General features: G+C 38.8%; 1 protein-coding gene across 5 annotated transcripts in view; it reads left to right on the top strand.

Annotated features, from left to right (window-relative positions):
- Positions 1-674: 674 nt before the first annotated feature.
- The window catches only part of rb1cc1 (RB1-inducible coiled-coil 1), a 132,658-nt gene continuing 115,454 nt past the window's right edge, over positions 675-17,878 (top strand). For 2 of the 5 annotated variants that reach the window (XM_052023064.1, XM_052023063.1), the window contains exons 1-6: positions 693-834; positions 2,751-2,809; positions 12,543-12,661; positions 13,706-13,832; positions 14,272-14,442; positions 17,278-17,480. In XM_052023064.1, coding sequence (XP_051879024.1) covers positions 12,591-12,661; positions 13,706-13,832; positions 14,272-14,442; positions 17,278-17,480 — 572 coding nt within the window. In that variant the 5' untranslated portion in view covers positions 693-834; positions 2,751-2,809; positions 12,543-12,590. Of the gene's footprint in view, positions 835-2,750; positions 2,810-12,542; positions 12,662-13,705; positions 13,833-14,271; positions 14,443-17,277; positions 17,481-17,878 lie in introns of those variants that run through there. The other 3 variants (XM_052023062.1, XM_052023061.1, XM_052023065.1) reach the window with 3 other exon arrangements.

The raw sequence follows: 17,878 nt of genomic DNA, 5'->3' as shown, positions 1-17,878 counted from the left end.
GATCTGGATGAAGGAACTGATGGCGTTGTGGCCAGGATTACAGACTATGTCAAGATAGGTGGAGGAACAGGTAGTATCACAGAGACAGGGAGTCCGCAGAAGGATTTAGACAGGTAGGGTGAATGGGCAAAGAAGTGGCAGATGGAAGACAGCGTAGGGAAGTGTGGGGTTATGCTCTTTGGTAGGGAGAATAAAGGTGTAGACTATTTTCTAAATGGGGAGACAATTCAGAAATCAGAGGTGCAAAGGGTCTTGGGAGTACTAGTTCAGGATTCCCTCAAGGTTAACTTGCAGGTTGAGTTGGTAGTAAAGAAGGCAAGTGCAATGTTAGCATTCATTTCGAGTGGGCTAGAATATAAAAGCAAGGATGTACTGCTGAGGCTTTATTTAAGGCATTGGAATATTGCCTTAGTAAGGACGGACGGGGTGGGGGGAAGGAGGGAGGGAGAGGGGGAGGAGGAGGGAGGAGGGAGGGAGGAGGGAGGAGGGAGGGGGAGGGAGGGGGGAGAGGGAGAGAGAGAGAGAGAGAGAGAGAGAGAGGGAGGGAGAGAGAGAGAGAGAGGGAGGGAGGGGAGGGGAGGGTGGGGTCCAGCCAATAAATGAATGAATGAATGAATGAGCAAGCGAGCATTGCCCGCGGAGCCCCGCGCCGTTCCGCGGCTGCGCGAACGGACATCCACAATGCCGTGCGGTTTGCGCGGTGACGTCACAGCCACTCGTCAGGGTGTTGACTCCGAAACAAAAACAGAAAGAACAGCCGGGGAGCGGGCCGAGCGGCGCCGGGGGGGAGCGGCGGTCGCCGCCGGGGCTCCATGTCCTGCCGCGTCAGCTGAGGTGAGCGTCTGTTCCTCGGGCGGCACCGGGAGAGGTGGGAGCTGCTCCCGGCTCGGCCCCGGTGCCGGGCGTAGGGCCTGGGCTGTGGCTGTGGCAGCGCCAGCGCCGCTCGGCAGTGGAGCCGAGGTCCAGCGGCTCAGCCTCCGGTCTCGGTGTTGTGGTGGGCCCGGAGCCGCCGGCCGTGCGGCGCGGTGATGGGGCTCGGCGATCGGCCTTCTGAATGAATAGAGACATGGAAGTGTCCCCGATCCTCCTGGTCTTGGGAGGGCTGTGGGGCCGCTTTAGTCATGAGATCTGTCCCGGGCAGGAATGACTCAGCCTCTGAGCGGGTCGCCTCCCCACCCTTCAACAACAGTCAAAGTTTGTCACCTGAGTTGGTGGAATGAATGTGGTTTAATCTTACGATTGTAGTTTGTGTTGCTTAACAGAAACCAGTTTCTCGTACTCAGTTATTTCGTGGTGATGTTGCCTATGAAAGTGCAGGTTATTGCTTGGCATGAATTAAACATTAACTAACACTTCGATAATATTTTTTCTTTTGGTCTCATATTATTATAAAAGCCTGTTGGCGATTTGCCCTGTTTCACTTGTTACTGTGTAGAGTTCAGTTTGATTATACAGCAAGAGCTTTTTTTTTCCAAACAAAAAACAAAAGCCAGCTATGGGAAGAGATGATGCGTCCCTTCAGCTGTTAACTGTCGATGTTTGTGTTGAGCCTTTAGTTATGACAAACGGTATCCTTTTTAGTGTAGGTGAAATTCTTAGATTCTAAATATTTATAGACTTTTAAAGTGTTAATTTGTAGCCTTAAAGTATATTTGAATAACGTGCATGTAGAAATATGATCTGGACGATTAACAGGTATATTGCCGGTAACAGTGTGGATGCTGTTTAGGGTCTGAGTGTCAGGGTTAGAAGTTACATTAGCCTTTGGCTATCTTTTTGGTAACTAAATTTTTGATTACCAAGGGAAGGCTCCTTTCTGTGACTTTTGATTGTGTGATATCATGAATTTTAGGGATACATGTGAAAACTTTATGAACATATGTATGAAAATGGTCAGGTAAAGAGCTTCTGGTTTATTGTCTACCCCCCCTCCTCCCACTCCCATACTTCCTACAAGCTTTGCAGCCATGTAAAGTGTTGGTAAGGCAAAGACCTAGGGCTAGTACAGAGGAAAAAAAAAGACTAGAAAATTTCCCTTAGACTCTAAGCATCCAGCGCTATTCTACATGACAATACAATATATGAAAATCCACTTTCATTCTTTGCCATTGCCTCTCCCAAGGAGCATTCCAGCTCCCCCTCTCAAGTAGGAAGCTGCCAACACATTCCAGAGCCTTGCTACTCTGTGGGGATAGCAAGAACAGCCTCATGTTCATATTCTTTTTATATTCTCTTGATAGTTAAAAATTGTTTCCTTGATATCCCTAACTCCCAAACTGGTTTTGTCTATGCACAAGTATGCTATCCAACCTTTCACATTTCATTACTTCTGCAGGTCAAGTTTAACAATTTTATGGAACCAGATTTTGTCTTTAGTTTGAGAAATGCAACACAGAATAAGCAACACAGATAATTTGAAACTGATGTGCAAACTTTTGTAGTAGTGTTTAAAGTGCAAATTGAAAATGTAATTCAATTGACACAGCACTTTGCAGCAGTAGCTGAAGCTGTGCATTTATTATGCTTAATATAGTATAAACAGCTGTAATGTTTACATGTATTATACTGTTGTTAAACATCCACTTAAGACTTAAAACTTTCAACAGATCTATTTGACTTTCAAAGTTTTGCTATGGTGCTGCTCAAAGGTCATTACATAAAAGTAGAGTTCACAGGCTTTGAGTAGCATATCAACATGATTAAAAGATAAGAAGAAATAAAGAATAAACTGGTTTCATTCATTTTTGCAGCATGTAAGTGAGGTGCAACAGAAGTAGTTACTGAATCCTCGGCTATGCACAATTCTATAGTAAGTAAGCATTTAAAAATCAATGTTTTCAACAAAATGTTTGTTTATTTAAATGTTATAGCAGGTTATATTTATTCTTCCAATTAGATTCAGCATAACTACTTCAGTAAGAAAATGAAGCAGCTGTTCTCTTCCATGCAGAAGTTTTTTTTGAGGCCTGGTGCTTGGCTCTCTGCATGTATTGTGAAAAAGTTGGATGATGATAGTGATCCTTTTTGCCATACATCTGTGCTTTATAACACAGGAGCATGTTATTTTTTCCAACTTTTCTTAGTAATTTCTGTATTAAATGGATATTTAACAGTTATCTTTAATCTAACTTTGCAGATGAAACTTAGCTTTGTGGGAAAGTGAATTATGAAAGAAAGGTTAAGCAAGTGGGTAAGAAATTGGCTGCTGAGTACAGATTAGGAAATTGAGGTTATTAGTTTAGTAGGAAGAACAGAGACTACATTTAGGTGGTGTAAAGAGGAATCTATTATACGTTGGTTCATAAAATGCACTAAGTAAACATACAATACAGCAAACAACAAGGAAGGAAGATGGTATAGTTGTTTTTACTGCAAGGAAACTGGAGTACAGGAGTAAGGAAGATTTTCTGTAAATGCACAAGACAATTTTGGTTTCCATACCTACGAACATTATACTTGCCTTGAAGGTTCCTTATATTGAGTGTTTATGAAATTGAGAAATAGTGGCCTATGCTCACTGGAGTTTAGAAGAATAAGGGGTGAACACTTTGGCATATACAGATTGGATGCTGACAGGCTATTTTGTTAGGCTACCAAGTTTAGAACTAGAAAGCCCAGTTTCATGCTGGACAGTTGGGTCTGACGTGAGAAATTTCCTTATGCAGAAAGTTCTAAATCTTTTGGATTCTCTTTCAAAGAATGCTGTAATTGCTCAATTGCTGTGTGTAATCAAGGATGAAGTTAATAGACTTTTGATCACTTGGGGAATAAAAGTTTGTAAGGGTTTGGCAAGAAAATGTTGAGGCACAGGATCAGCCTTAATTTTACTGAACTGCAAAAAAGACGAGCATGTCCTTTATAGTCACGTCATTGTAACTATTTAATATAAACTAGAACATGTTTATAAGGTTTAAATACAAAATTGTATAATTATTTCTTGTTTCTGTTAGCAATGTACTTTGTTCTTATTGAACTTGAGATCTGCTGGTAAAATTGAGTGCTTGCTGGTGTGAGGCTAGACTTTTACAATAGATGCCAAATGCCTCAAGGTAGCTGCAGCAAGGTGATTATTTTAGTCAAATTTCCCACATCAGTAATAACCTGTTGTTTTATGGCACTGAAAATTGTAATCAACTCTCCTCACTAAAAGCTAAAATACTGGTAGTTACCGTAGAAAGGAAAATAGTTCTGAACAAAATAGTAGATTGCAGTGGAAAAGTAAATGTGGCCTGCTGCCGTGAACTTTAATCTGCTGAAAGGTTAGAGATGAGATAACAGAGACTTTGACGAAATGTTTTCTGTTTTCCTTGGATAAGTAGATTGTACAGCGATTTTGTTCCAACAGTTTTACTTAAGAAAATAGGATGACATTGGAGGCAAGTTAATTTATTGTGGGTATGGGAGAGTACTTTTGAATTTAATTTTGGGATAAAATTTGTGCATTTAGAAAAAAGAGAAAATACTGGAAATGTAGCAGAGAGAGAGTGAACATTTCAATTGAAATCCCTTGCTAGAACTGGGAAAGAAAATAATTTAAGTTGCAGTTTGCTACGAAGGAAAATGGTATGGTAATCCTCTTCCATGCATAGGAAATGCGGGATTGTTCTCGTGGATCAAAAGCAGGTGCTCACAAAATGGTCACCAAATCTTTGTGGTTTCTCCAATGTGATGAAGACCACATTATAAATAGTGAATACAGTATTGTGGTTGAAAAACCACTTGGAATCCAGGGTGTAGATCTGAGCAGGCAACCACTCAAGGGAGATCAGGTGGAAAAGTCTCCCTGAAACTCCAACGCATTGTTTTATATTTTTCGGATGCTATGACAATATATGACACATGATTGGCAATCTTCATATGTGACCACGACCATTTTTAGTGTGCTTTAGTAGTCAGTCTGGAATATCCCTGACCTCGTGCATGAATTGGAGACAGAGGACTCCCTTCGTCTGTTGTATCCCCTCGTCTGTGTTTCAGTGGTGCAAATACATTAATTCCAAAATGTCTCACTTTAACACCTGGTTCCAATGACTTTCACCTGCTGTTTCCCAGAATCATTGTCTGTTCTCAGCTACCTGGACATGTCACATATCTCTGCAATACATTGATAAAGATAAGAAAGAACAATGTGTCATGACTTAGAGTTCTGAGGTCTTTCTGTAAAGTGGTGATTGGAATTTATTTGGTCCCTTTGTCTCGTCTGTCTTGAGGTTACCCACTGTGCATTTGGCCAACTCTTACCAGAATGCCTCATGGTCATGTCACATTTGCAATGTCCCATTTTAACAAAGTATCTATATACTTGCATATATTGTGGAAACTGGCAGTACAATGATTAGTTCTTAAGTCCTCATGTCAAGTGCCTTCCTGCTATGATCCTGCAGGCTGTTTGTTTATACAGCTGTACCTTGTAATTTCAAAATCAATTACAACTTGTAAGTTACATTTGGAAATTCTTTGAAGGCTTGTATTTGCTTATATCAGTAGTTCCTATATTAACTATAAACTCTCTCACTATGGCTTGCTACTCCCTAATATGTAGTAAAATAGATTGGAAGAAGTGCAAGTGAATCATCACTCATCAATGTATCATTCTTCAGGTTCTGCCACATGCATTGAGTTTTTGCCATCAGATACATCTTCCCCTTCCCTCATTTTTCAGCATTCTAAAGGGACTAATCCATTCACAATCCCTTGTTCTGCTCTTTCATTTCCACCAAAAAATGTTCTGAGGGCCTTTCACTTCTTCCTTGAAATGAGGCCCAGCCAGTTCCTCTCTCCTAACATACTCATTCATCAAGTTGAATGTTCTCACGTTGATTAACTTTTTTCCTTCAACTCCACTCACTTTCTCCAGATCAAAAGTATTGTTGTAAGTACTAACATGGGCCCAACCAATGCTTATAACAGTCCTCCTCGGACCTCAACCTCAATTCTCTTTCTGGTACATTGGCAACTGTATTGGTGGTGTTTCAAATTTCATGCTATTTGTTGCCAGAAAAAGAATGATAATATAGGAGGGAAGATATTTTAAAGTTGAATTCATGAGGCAGTTCAAAGTAATCTGTATTGGAACTGCATTAATAATTGTCTCATTGGTGATGAACCATATAATCATTTAAACTCTAATGACCTGGAGGAAGGAACAGTATATTAGTTTTCCAAATTTGCCAATGATACAAAAATAAGAGGGCATGTTGTGATAAAGATACAGTGATTCTGCAACGGGATATAGACTGAGTGAGGGAGCAAATTAACTGGCAAATGAAGTTTAATGTGGGAAAGTGTGAAGTCATGAACTTTCATAAAGAGAAATCAAAAGGCAGATTATTATCTAAGTAGAGAGTGACTGCAAGTAAGTGAAGTGCAGAGGGATCGAGGTGTTCTACTGCATAAATCACAAAGCTAGCAAGTAGGTCCAACAAGAAGGCAAACAGTACTTAATTGCAATGGGGTTGGTGTTTAAAAATGAGGTTTTGTTGCAATTGTACAGGATTTGGTGAGGCTTTGCCTAGAATACTCTGTACAGTAATGGTCCCCTTTGCCAAGAAAGGATATAGCAACATTGGAGGCAGTACAAAGGAGATTCACCAGGCTCAATCCTAGGACGAGTGGATTGCCCTTCCAATAGAGACTCAATAGTTTGCGCCTGTATTCCTTGGAAGTTAGAAGAATGAGTGGTGAACTTATTCAAACATATAACATCCTAAGTGGGCTTGACAGGGTAGTTCTTGGGATGTTTTCACTAGTGGGAGAGTATTGAACAAGGGGACATAACTACAGGATTTGGGTCAGTCAGTTAAAACGGAGATATGTCGAAATTTTTTCCCATAGACGGGCTGAATCTCTGGAATTTTCTGCCCCCAGTGGGTGGTGGAAGTTGGATCATTAGAAGCATTTAAAGTGGAAGTGGATAAATTTTTGATAGATCAAGAAATAGAGGGATATGGAGAAATGGCACGGAAGAGGAATATTTACTATTACTATTGATATTAATGACCTGGAGGATGGGGTAGTGGTAAGGTATTTATGTTTGCCAATGACACAAAAATAGGTGGGAGTGTACGTTGCAGTGAGGCTATTTGGACCCTGCAACAAGATACAGGTTGTCCGCAGGTTACGGTGGGGTTCTGTCCCTGTGCACTGTTTGTGACTCGAACAGTTTGCAAATTGGAAATGTGGCTGTGGACCGAGTTTCCAGGTGGCAGAAGATGCCTGCAGTCTTGCAGCAGCTGGCAAATCTATACTGCTGGTCTCCCAAATGTTTGTTTATATGTACAGGCTGTACATGAGTTGAGCATTCATAAGCTGGGGAAGGCCTGTAAGTAAGTTGAGTGAGTGGATAAAAACTTGACAAATGGAATTTAATGTAGGAAAATGTGAGGTAGTGCAATTCTGTAAGAAGAATCGAAAGGCAGACTGTTATCTAAAATGAGTGAAGTACAGAGTGATCTAGGTGTTTTTGTGCATGAATCACAAAAGGTTAGCAGGTAGGTATAGCAAGTAATTAAGACAAATGGCATTTTGGCTTCTATTGCTAGAGGGTTGAAGTTTAAAAATGGAGAATAGCGAAAGGTTGTCCTGTCATGAGTGGCTAAAGAAATTGGATTTGTATTCTTTGGAATTTGGAAGAATGAGTAGTAATCCTATTGAAGTATATAAGATACTAAGGGGCCACAAAAGGATTTCCAGTAGTGAGAGAATCCTGAATGTGGGGACATAGTTACACGGTAAAGAGGTGATCATTTAAAATGGTGTTGCATAGGAATATCTTTTTGTTGAAGTTGGTGTCATGTATCTCTGGAATTTTCTATCCTGGAGGGTGGTGGAAGCTAGATTATTGGAGGTATTTAAAGAGGAGATAAATAATTTCATGAAAGATTAGGGAACTGGTGCAGAAGAGTTGAGACCTGGAGCAAATAGTCCATGGTCGTATTCAATGGTGGGATAGGCTAGAGGGGCCAGCTCCTATTTTCTTGTGTTCACAGTGTATCTCTGACCTTGTGAATTTGCTTGTCAGTTTGCTTAATAAAAACAGCACATTAAGTGTTATTTGGTGGCAAGGTCATCTGTGTATCAACATTGAGAATGTTGATGCACAGGTGACATTTATAAATTTGACAGCACATTTCGTACAGAGTTTAATAAGAGTACAAGCAACATTAAAAGTGTGTACTGAATTTGAGTAGGATATAATAGTTTTTTGAATATTCATGTGGTAAAAATGTTGATTGAAATGGATATAACTCTTCATGTATATAATTCTACGTAACAGTACTCTAGTTTCCAAATAAATACGGAAGAACACATATGTGTAGCTAGACTGATTCGTGAGTGTTTGAAAGTAGCTACAGGTTGAAACTCTCTAGTCTGGCACCCTTGAGATCTTGAGTGGTGCCGGACCACAGAAGTTTCCTCTGAAAAGCTTCTGTTGTGCAGGAGAAATGTTCTTTTTAAGTATAGACACTCCCTGAGTTATGTAGTTGTTTCAAGAACTGTCCATAACCCAAAGTTGCCTGAAGTTGGAAATGCTGAGATGGCTGACAGTTGAGACTGCAGGAGTTGCATAGTAGGTTCATTGACTGCAGATTAGTGCAAATCTTAGTTATCTTTAGATCTTAGTTGGATTTCAAGGTTGAGTTTATTGTCATATGCACAAGTACATGGATGCACAGGTGCAATGAAAAACTTGCTTGCAGCAGCATCACAGGCATATAGCATCATAAGCAGCATTCACAAGAAAAACAAAACAAATTATACACAATCTTTACAAGAAAACACAGAACAAAAATAAGTCTTAATTAGAATTAGATAATTAGTACCGATTTGTAGTACAGATTCAAAACGTGTTAGACCACAGAATGCTGGACCAGAGAGTTTTAACATGTATTGTTAAGATATGGTATTCTATACCAAGTCCGACCATCAGCTGCTAATGGACAGTAGTCTTTAAAAATGCTGCTTGGAATATTTTTCCATCTTTAAGTTTGCTTAATTTTTGTATAACACTGTTGATTCTGCTGTAGCCCCTGTCCAAGACTAAAAGTTGTGGGTACATGTTCCATTTCATAGATGTCAGCACATAATCTAGGCTGCATTGAAGGTACTGCAATGTAAGAGATGGTGTTATTAGATGAGTTGCTCACTTGATCTTCAGATAACTGTGAAAGGTTCTATGACATGATTTAAGGCATAGATGGAAAATTCTGTTCTGGTTTGTTTTTGTGGGACCTGGCTGAGTGGATCTGGAATGATTTATTTTAAGAGGCCTGTTCTTTTTAGTAGAAAATATTTCTGTTGTGGTTAACCAACTTACCCACAAGACAAGGAGGAACAACTTGCACCATCCCACAAGGCAAGGAGGAACAATTGAAAAGAACTGGCAGATGCATTATTGTATTATAATTTTTTGGCAGTCCCTTGGGGTAGTGCATGACTATTTTCTGTAGTTTTTGAGGTTACTGAGACCCTTCCACAGATGGTCAGGGGGTGCTTGACAGGTCAGGTAGGTGGATAGTTTAAAAGGTGATGCTCACCTTCTGTCATTTTCGCTGGGCTTCTGATGCCTGACCTCAATTCTCAGTACAATCCTGAATGTTACTTTGTGCACTCATGGGCCAGAGGTTGGCAGGAGTCAATGGGGATGTTGCATTTTTTTTCCCAAGGAGGCTTTGAGCACCTCCTTAAATCCTTTCCTCTGCCTGGTAATCTGTCTGCCTGGTAACACCTTCCGGTGACAGAGCTTGGAATAGAGCATCTGTTTGGGGAACCTGGCGGCAGGGGCAAGAGGGCAGGACTTGGGTACCAGAAGGCAGGGATTACTGTTGCTTGGTGGACTTGAATTTTTGTGTCAGGTTTGAGGTCTTGATCTACAAACATTCTTTTTTTTTCTTGATTGACCAAAGGTGTAGGTGAATTTTATCATCCATGCCTGCTTTTGTGTTGTGATGTCTCGGGTATGGTAAGTAGTCCATATTTTCCAAGATCCTGCTCTGAATCTTTATTGTCAGAGATGGGTGTTATGCAGGAGGTTCGTTGTGGCCTTTCATCTTGCAGATGTGAAATATAAGGTCCAGTCTGTCATATGTAAAGTGTAGCATAATATTTGAATCATGGTATTAATATAAAAGTAGTTGATTTAAATTTTACATTAAAATTGATATTTGCATTGCTATAACATTAGTAACAATTGTTTGGAAATATGGGGAAACTTGTAATAAAATTCCAAGCTAATACAATAAATGATATCACTGAGACTAAAGAAAAACATGCACGTTAATATCTTTTTATTAAAAAGAGAGCCAAAAGAGTGATATTGTGCTAAACATTTCCATGTTGTCTCGGTGAATTAAAAGCTGGATCTCCTTTACAGAAGCATCAGCTGCAGTGAGATTTGAAGTTTTTAAAAATGAAGGGACTAAGTTGCATATGGGTAGACTAGTGAAGGCGCGAGATCATATTGCTGCAAGAGTCCAGGCTGGAGGTTGACCAGGGATGAAAAATGAATATCCAGAGGCAGTCAATATTTAGGACAGACAAAAAGGGATAGGAGGTGGAGTGATGTTGGTAAAGGAGGAAATCAGTGCAACAGCGATGAAGGATTTTGGCTAGGAAAATTATAACGCAGAATTTGTATAAGTGGGTCTAAGAAATGCTGGCGGACAAAAATCAGTGAGGGTTGTATATCGGCCCTCGTAGTAGTGATCTAATGGATGGCATTAAACAGGAAATTAGAGATGTTTATAGTTTTATCCCAGTTGCGTATATGGGTAACTTTAATCCATATTTGGCTGACAGACCAAATTAGCCATACCACCACGGAGAAAGAATTCTAGGAGTGTGAACATTATCATTTTTTAGGCCAATATGTTGAGGAACAAATTAGAGAAAAGGCTATCTCAGTCTAGGTTTTGTGCAATGCGAAAGGAATAATTAACAGTACTCCTGTGTGCGGTCCATTAAGAGTGACCATAATCTGTAGAATTCCTCATTTGAGCTGGAGAGTGAAATAGTAGGATCTGAAACTAAAGTCCTGAATCTGTGCAACTACAAAGGTATGAGGGGTGAGTTGTAAGTGATGGCAGAAATTTCACAAAATGGGTTGGTGGTGGGTAGGTAATAATATTTAAACTATGTATGAATTACAATAGTTATTCTTTTCTAGCTGGTACAAAAATAAGTGGGGAAAGATGGCTCAACTGTTGCTTGCACACAGAAACACCGGCCATACTTTCTTTACATTTTAAATTAGGAAACTTTGTTTTGTTTGGTAACAATATGAAAAGGAACTTCAGTGCTTTAAAGCTTTACAATTTGTGTATCAGTTTACAGAACTAAAATATTTACATCTGGATCCTTATGATTTCAAATAAAACCAGTTTTGTAGAGTTGCCTTCAGAAATGACCTGGGTTGTTTGGCAAAAAGATTGTGTACCATTGTACTAAAGTCTTTGTAATGAATGAAGTATGAACAATAAGGTAATATGCAGTTATTATTGATACAATAGAGAATGTTAAATACGGCAGCAATTTGTTTCTGCTATGCATATCCTTGGGCAGGCGGAGGGTAGGATGAGAGTGCCACAGAAATGTGGGTGTGGATCTTGCTGTCAGAGGATACCTCATGGCTTGTTCTGTTGAACTTGGCTATATGTTAAAAGACCTTTGCAATGTAAGTTGCTGGAAACACATTCTGATGGGGCTTGACATTGGATCAGGGCATCCAAAAGTCTATCTCTTTTTGGAGAAAAAAATGTTAAGGAACAAAAATGAAAACTGATAATGAAGGTGAATTAGTGCATTAATAGTCACCTCAGCTAAGAGAAGTAAAAATGGGAGGAGCAAGTTTGGAGGAAGAAAATATAAAATTTAATTTTAAGATTTGACTTTTTAAAATCTGTATGCAAAATGTGTAAATTCAGCAGGTACTTAAAGATAAATTAGAAATTAAAGCAGAGATAATATGCAAAATGTAATGTGGAAGTGTGGAGCAGTGCAAATAGGTCAGGTCCTAGAAGTTCATGACTCATGATGTATATGGCTAATACATATGTGATGAGCTGCAAAGAAAGGTGTTCTTCATATGTTAAGGATGTCCCAAGGCTACATCCATTGAAGTATGTTTGAGGTGTAATTGGGAGTGAGGTTTCATGGATAAGGTGAATTCAACAAGGCTATAATAGGAGATGAGACAGTGCAAGGACTGAATTTATGGAAGGGTGTGGGGCTTGGTGGGCAGACAGTGTATGGTGCTGGGGGCTACATTCTGGAAAATGTTGTTTTCTGAATGGGAGAGAATTCAGAGGTTATAGTGAAGGATGTTGAATAGACCGAAAGCTGCAGCAGAAGTGTGCCAATGAATGAAAGATCACTGGGTAGATGGCAGAACAATTTTATGGGTGCGACTTGTATTTAAGTTTTGATTTTTGCAGCAGATTGAATAATATTTCTACATTTGAATCACTTGCAGCCCACTTGTATGTACATTACCTTTACCTAATGCACTATTTTCACAATTATTTATGAACTTTTTTTGTTGATAGGAGATAAATGAGTGAAGTGAAAAAAGTGATGAAAGTAGTGGTGGCAACATGAAGTTGTATGTATTTTTGGTAAATACTGGAACTACCCTTACATTTGACACAGAACTTGCTGTACAGACGTAAGTACAAATGTTCAGAATGTTTACTGTGGTTTCCATCTGCATTGTCTCTGACTTTTTTGGTAGTTTTATAACCTAAAAAGCATATCTAGCTTTTCTTAATGCAGTCTTGGTAGCAATGTACAGAAGAATTGAATTTAATTGGCTATATATTTACTAAACAATAAAAGGAACAAAAACTTCTTCGCTACAGAAATAAATCAGCAGATACACCCATGAATTTGCACCTAACAATGGTTTGGAAATGGAGTAAAAGAAATTGAAATATAGTAAAAGCTTTCCTTAATCTTTATTGCTATTGTACTTCCGTGTGTGTGTATTTTATGATTCATGCTCTGAGCAATCAGTGGGTTCTCTTGCATTGAGAATTGCAGCTTAACTAAACTCTCTAATCCACCCTTGCCCTCCCCAAGCTACCCCATCTATATTGAAGGAAGCCTTTTCAAGAGACCAATCTTTATTCATTTTCACAATACTTGATGGTACAGCCTTTTGCAGAAGAACATGTTTTCAAAATTAGCTTCTAGCTTGATTTGTCATTTCCAGGAAGATTTTCTACTAATCTAGATGAAGCACTTTATCTTTGCTTGTTTCCATATTTGCCATTACTTAAGTCAATTTTCTGTACATTCTGTCACAGGTGCTTTTTCTTTAAAATGGAGTTTTAGAATAATTTCATTGAGGCCTGAGCTAGAGTAATCATAATCTGACTTTTTAATGCACTTTTTTCAGCATCTGTTAAATTGCATGAGTTGCATTTTAGTCTAATTGTATTAACCAATATTCCTGATCATTAGTAGTTCCATTGTACCTGAGATCCAGAAAAACACAAGGATGGGACTGACGATTGTATTTGGAATCTTTTGGGGTTGGGTAGCCAGGCTCTTCTCCATTACAATTTTTGGAACTATGCAATAGGCTAAGGTTTTTTCCTAATCTTCTATTGAGAACATTTAAAATTAATACATTACATAGTTTGCATTGAATTCAAGTAGTATAATATAAATGGAGATATGTAGTTAAGTGTGGTAATTATAACTTCAGTGTTGCAGACCTTAAACATGCTATCCAAGCTAAATATAAGATTGCAACTCAGCATCAAGTATTGGTTGTCAATGGAGGTGAATGCATGGTGGCAGACAGGCGTGTTTGTAGCTACAGTGCTGGAACGGTAAGTGACCTAAAATCTGTATAGATAAATTAATCTTAAAGGTTTCTGGTTGAGAGCTCGCTACTACTTCAATGCATTTCTGAAAATAAAAGTACTTTTCCAAAACATACATTACACCATCTTTAATACTGGTTGCTAATGGCACTATTCTTGTGGCCTTCACATTCTAAATTGCAACTATATTTCAGTATCTAGAACAGTAAACTTTGTGGATCCAGGGACTGAATGTATATTACAGATGAAATGTGATCTGTATTTTCTCTTTAACTGATGTGCATTTATTAAATATACGATGGCTTTTGAGGTTCTATTTGTGTGCTTTGAGAATAGTGGGGTATTCTGATAAGTTATCAAACTTAACTGCTGCTCTCTAGGAAGGTGCTTTGAATGAATTTAGTTTTGTTTCAAACTTCACTATTTTTAAATTTTAAAACCATAGGATACAAATCCCATATTTCTATACAACAAAGAGATGATTCTGTGTGATCGTGCACCAACAATTCCCAAGACAACATTCTCTGCAGAAAACGAGATGGGATTAAAGGTAGAGGAGTCTCTTATGATGCCAGCTGTCTTTCACACAGTGGCCTCCAGAACTCAACTTGCTGTGGTAAGATTAATAAATGTTACTGAAAGCTATTGAACTTTATTGACTATTAATATCTTTTAAGATGCCTACTTGGATTGTAAATGGTCATAATCTAATTTTGAAGTTAATGTTAGCACACCCTCTCTCATCCAACTTTGATTCTTGTGCTTTCTCCATTATTGTCCAATTTACAGAGCCTTTTTCCAACAACCTTTACTACAGCATGTGATTGTGGTCCTATATACTTATTCTTGAAATACAGTTTTATAGCAATAACACTTACTGTTTTATCACCATAGTTTATTTTGATGTGCTTCTGTCTGGTTGGTACTTGTTTTTCTAGGTGATGTCATAACTGCCCCAGCATAATAATTGTGCTCTTTGACCATTTTAGAGAAGTGAATTGTCTTGCTCTCATACAGATTAGTTGTAATTTTGCCCTTCTCAACCTAAAGCCAAGTGGTTGGGGAGGATTTAAACTGAACTGGCAAAAGGTGGGAACCAACCTGCAGCAGCTGAAGAGCAGAATAAAGCACACAAAGGAGACAAAGTGGCAGGTAGCACCTCAGTGCATAGTAGTCATCTTTTACCAGTCTTCTAAGTGAGAATGTAAGAATGACACCAGTGTAGACTGTATATGAATAAATGTGCAAAATGTGGCAAGTATGGTTGGTGAACTGAAAGCACAGATAGCCACATGGAACTATAATTTATACATTAATGATCTGGATGAAGGAACTGATGGCATTGTGGCCAAGTTTGGAGACGATACCAAGGTAGGTGGAAGAACAGGTAGTGTCGCATAGGCAGGGAGTCTGCAGAAGAACTTAGACAAATTGGGAGAGTGGGCAAAGAAGTGGCAGATTGAATACAGCATTGGAAAGTTTGGGATTATACACTATTGTAGGAAGAATAAAGGTGTAAACTTATTTTCTAAATGGGGAGAAAATTCAGAAATCAGAGGTACAAAGGGACTTGGGAGTCCTAGTTCAGGATTCCCTCAAGGTTAAACTGCAGGCTGAGTTGTAGTAAAGAAGGCAAATGCGGTGTTAGTGTTCATTTCAAGATCATTAGAATATAAAAGCAGGGATGAGGCTTTGTAAGACATTGGTCAGACTGCATTTGGAATATTGCGAACAATTTTGGGCTCTGTATCTAAGGAAGGATGTGCTGGCCCTGGAGAGGGTCCAGAGGAAATTCACAAGAATGACTGCAGGAATGAAAGGCTTAACATATGAGGAGAATTTGATGTTTCTGGGCCTATACTCGGAGTTCAGAAGGATGAGGTGGGGGGGAGGGGGGTTATTTGACTGAAACCTATTGAATACTGAAAGTCCTAGATTGAAGTGGATGTGGAGAGGATGCGTGTTGCCAGAAGGTGGTGAATTTGTTGCCACAGAGCTAAGTCATTAAGTGTATTTAAGGCAAATTGATAGGTTCTTGATTGGGAAGGGGGTTAAGGGTTATAGAGGAAAGGCAGGAGAATGGATTTTCGGGAAAAAATAAATCAGCTATGATCGAATGTCAGAGCAGACTCAATGGGCCGAATGGTCTAATTCTGCTCCTTATTTTATGGTCTTATAACTGTAATAATGGAAACATTGCTCAAAAAGTGAAATGAGAAGTAATATTGGATCCAAGAAAGGAGTGTGGAAAAAGATAATGGAGGACTGGCGCTATTGGTTAAAGAAGACATGGTAGTGCTGAAGAGCAAGATGTCTTTAATCTACTTTGTAAAAGCACCCTAATCGTAGCTTAACTCACTGCTAGGAATATTCTTTTGGCTACCAAATGCTCTGAAAGTTAAAGGAACAGGTCTACCTGAAAATTACTCTGTGCAAGAAATGTAGAGTGGTGAGGTCAGGGGATTTTAATGACAGCAATACTGATTTGGACAAGGTTATAGTAAAGGGTCATGAAAGGTTGGAATTCCCGAAACTTGTTCGGGAGAGCTGCTTTAATCAGTATGCTTTTGACCCAAGGAGTCCCAGTCTGGTTTTGAGAACTGTGTCAGAGCTCTGATGACAAAGGAGATGGAGAATGTTACGCAACAAGGAAAGGGGGTTTAGTATGCACTTGAAGTGAATAATTCTTGAGAAGCAGAGTGAATAGAATAAACTGAGAGTGAAGATGAAAGGGATAATAAGATTAGCAAAGAATGTGAAAATAGAATTGCAGTTAACATCAAGGCTACCTAAAAGCCTTCTATAAATATATAGTTAGTAAGCAGGTAGTAAAAAGTGTGTGAACAATTAAGAATAAAGACAGTGATCAGATAATGGATCATGCCCTGCTCCAAGACACAAAACAGATGATTATGGCTGAAAGTTTGTTTCTGTACTAAGGGCATTCTAGATTCCTGGACTGGGCTTTTGAGATGTGAATTGGATAAGTGCCTTCCTGGGCTTGGGTGAATGGTGGATATACTCTGGTAATATTTAAGAACAGGGTTTATCCTTAACATGTCAAAGACTGATGAACTGGGTCATATATATTGTCTGCAAAACAGTTCTTGCATTTCAAAACTATTGGATCTGAAGCACTTGTATATTGTATTCCTGAAAACTTTAAATGTCATTATTAAAAGCATGAGGCTGAATTTGCCATTTACGAATACAAATTAATGGGGTTCCAGATTAGATCAATGATATAAGTCATGTTATTGATTCTATTATGAAATATTCACTTTTTTGTTCAATGTTTGTCCACTATCAGTAATATGTATGTGATACACTGGCAGTGTATTAGTGGAAATGTTTAGGGAATAAACCATTAGAAAACCTTCTGGTTTGATTGGATTGTCAGAGATAAATTCACTTCTGCTATTTGTGCTTTTTGTTTTGTTTTCTTTGATAGGAGATGTATGAAGTTGCAAAGAAGCTCTGCTCATTCTGTGAAAGACTAGTCCACGATGAACACCTTCAGCATCAAGGTTGGGCTGCCATTATGGCCAATTTGGAGGACTGTACCCATTCTTTTCAAAGGCTGCTGACAAAGTTTGAAAGTGCTTACAGCAATTATGAACATTCTGTGGAAGATATTAAGCAAAAACTCACAAAGTAGGTTTGGGTGAATGTTTGCCAGTTCCACAATAAATACTGTTGGAGCTAAGATTTGTTTGCTGGGCAGCACTAAAGTTCATTACATGCAAAATTCCTTCATTTATAACATTTATTTGGGCATATAGTGGGTGTGCTACTGTCTTTTTTTGTGAAATATTTTGTTGAATTCATTAATTCTGTTGGGTAAAAACATACAATAACCGTTTCTTTCCAGCAGCCGCTGTAACATGATTATTTGGACAAGGAGTATGATATAAGCTAAGCAATGTGGCATACATGGCCTAACTTGTTTTGTAGGAATCCTTCACTTCTTTTCCCCACTAAGCCCTCTTTCTGTTCACCAATAGTTGTTTGCTGCTAGCTAACCACTAGTGAAACTTTTACCATGTGTATTT

Source organism: Pristis pectinata, chromosome 9, assembly GCF_009764475.1.
Source record: "Pristis pectinata isolate sPriPec2 chromosome 9, sPriPec2.1.pri, whole genome shotgun sequence".
NCBI lineage: Eukaryota > Metazoa > Chordata > Chondrichthyes > Rhinopristiformes > Pristidae > Pristis > Pristis pectinata.
The sequence above is the reverse complement of the archived record's forward strand: the minus strand, read 5'-3'. Positions and strand labels throughout refer to the sequence as shown.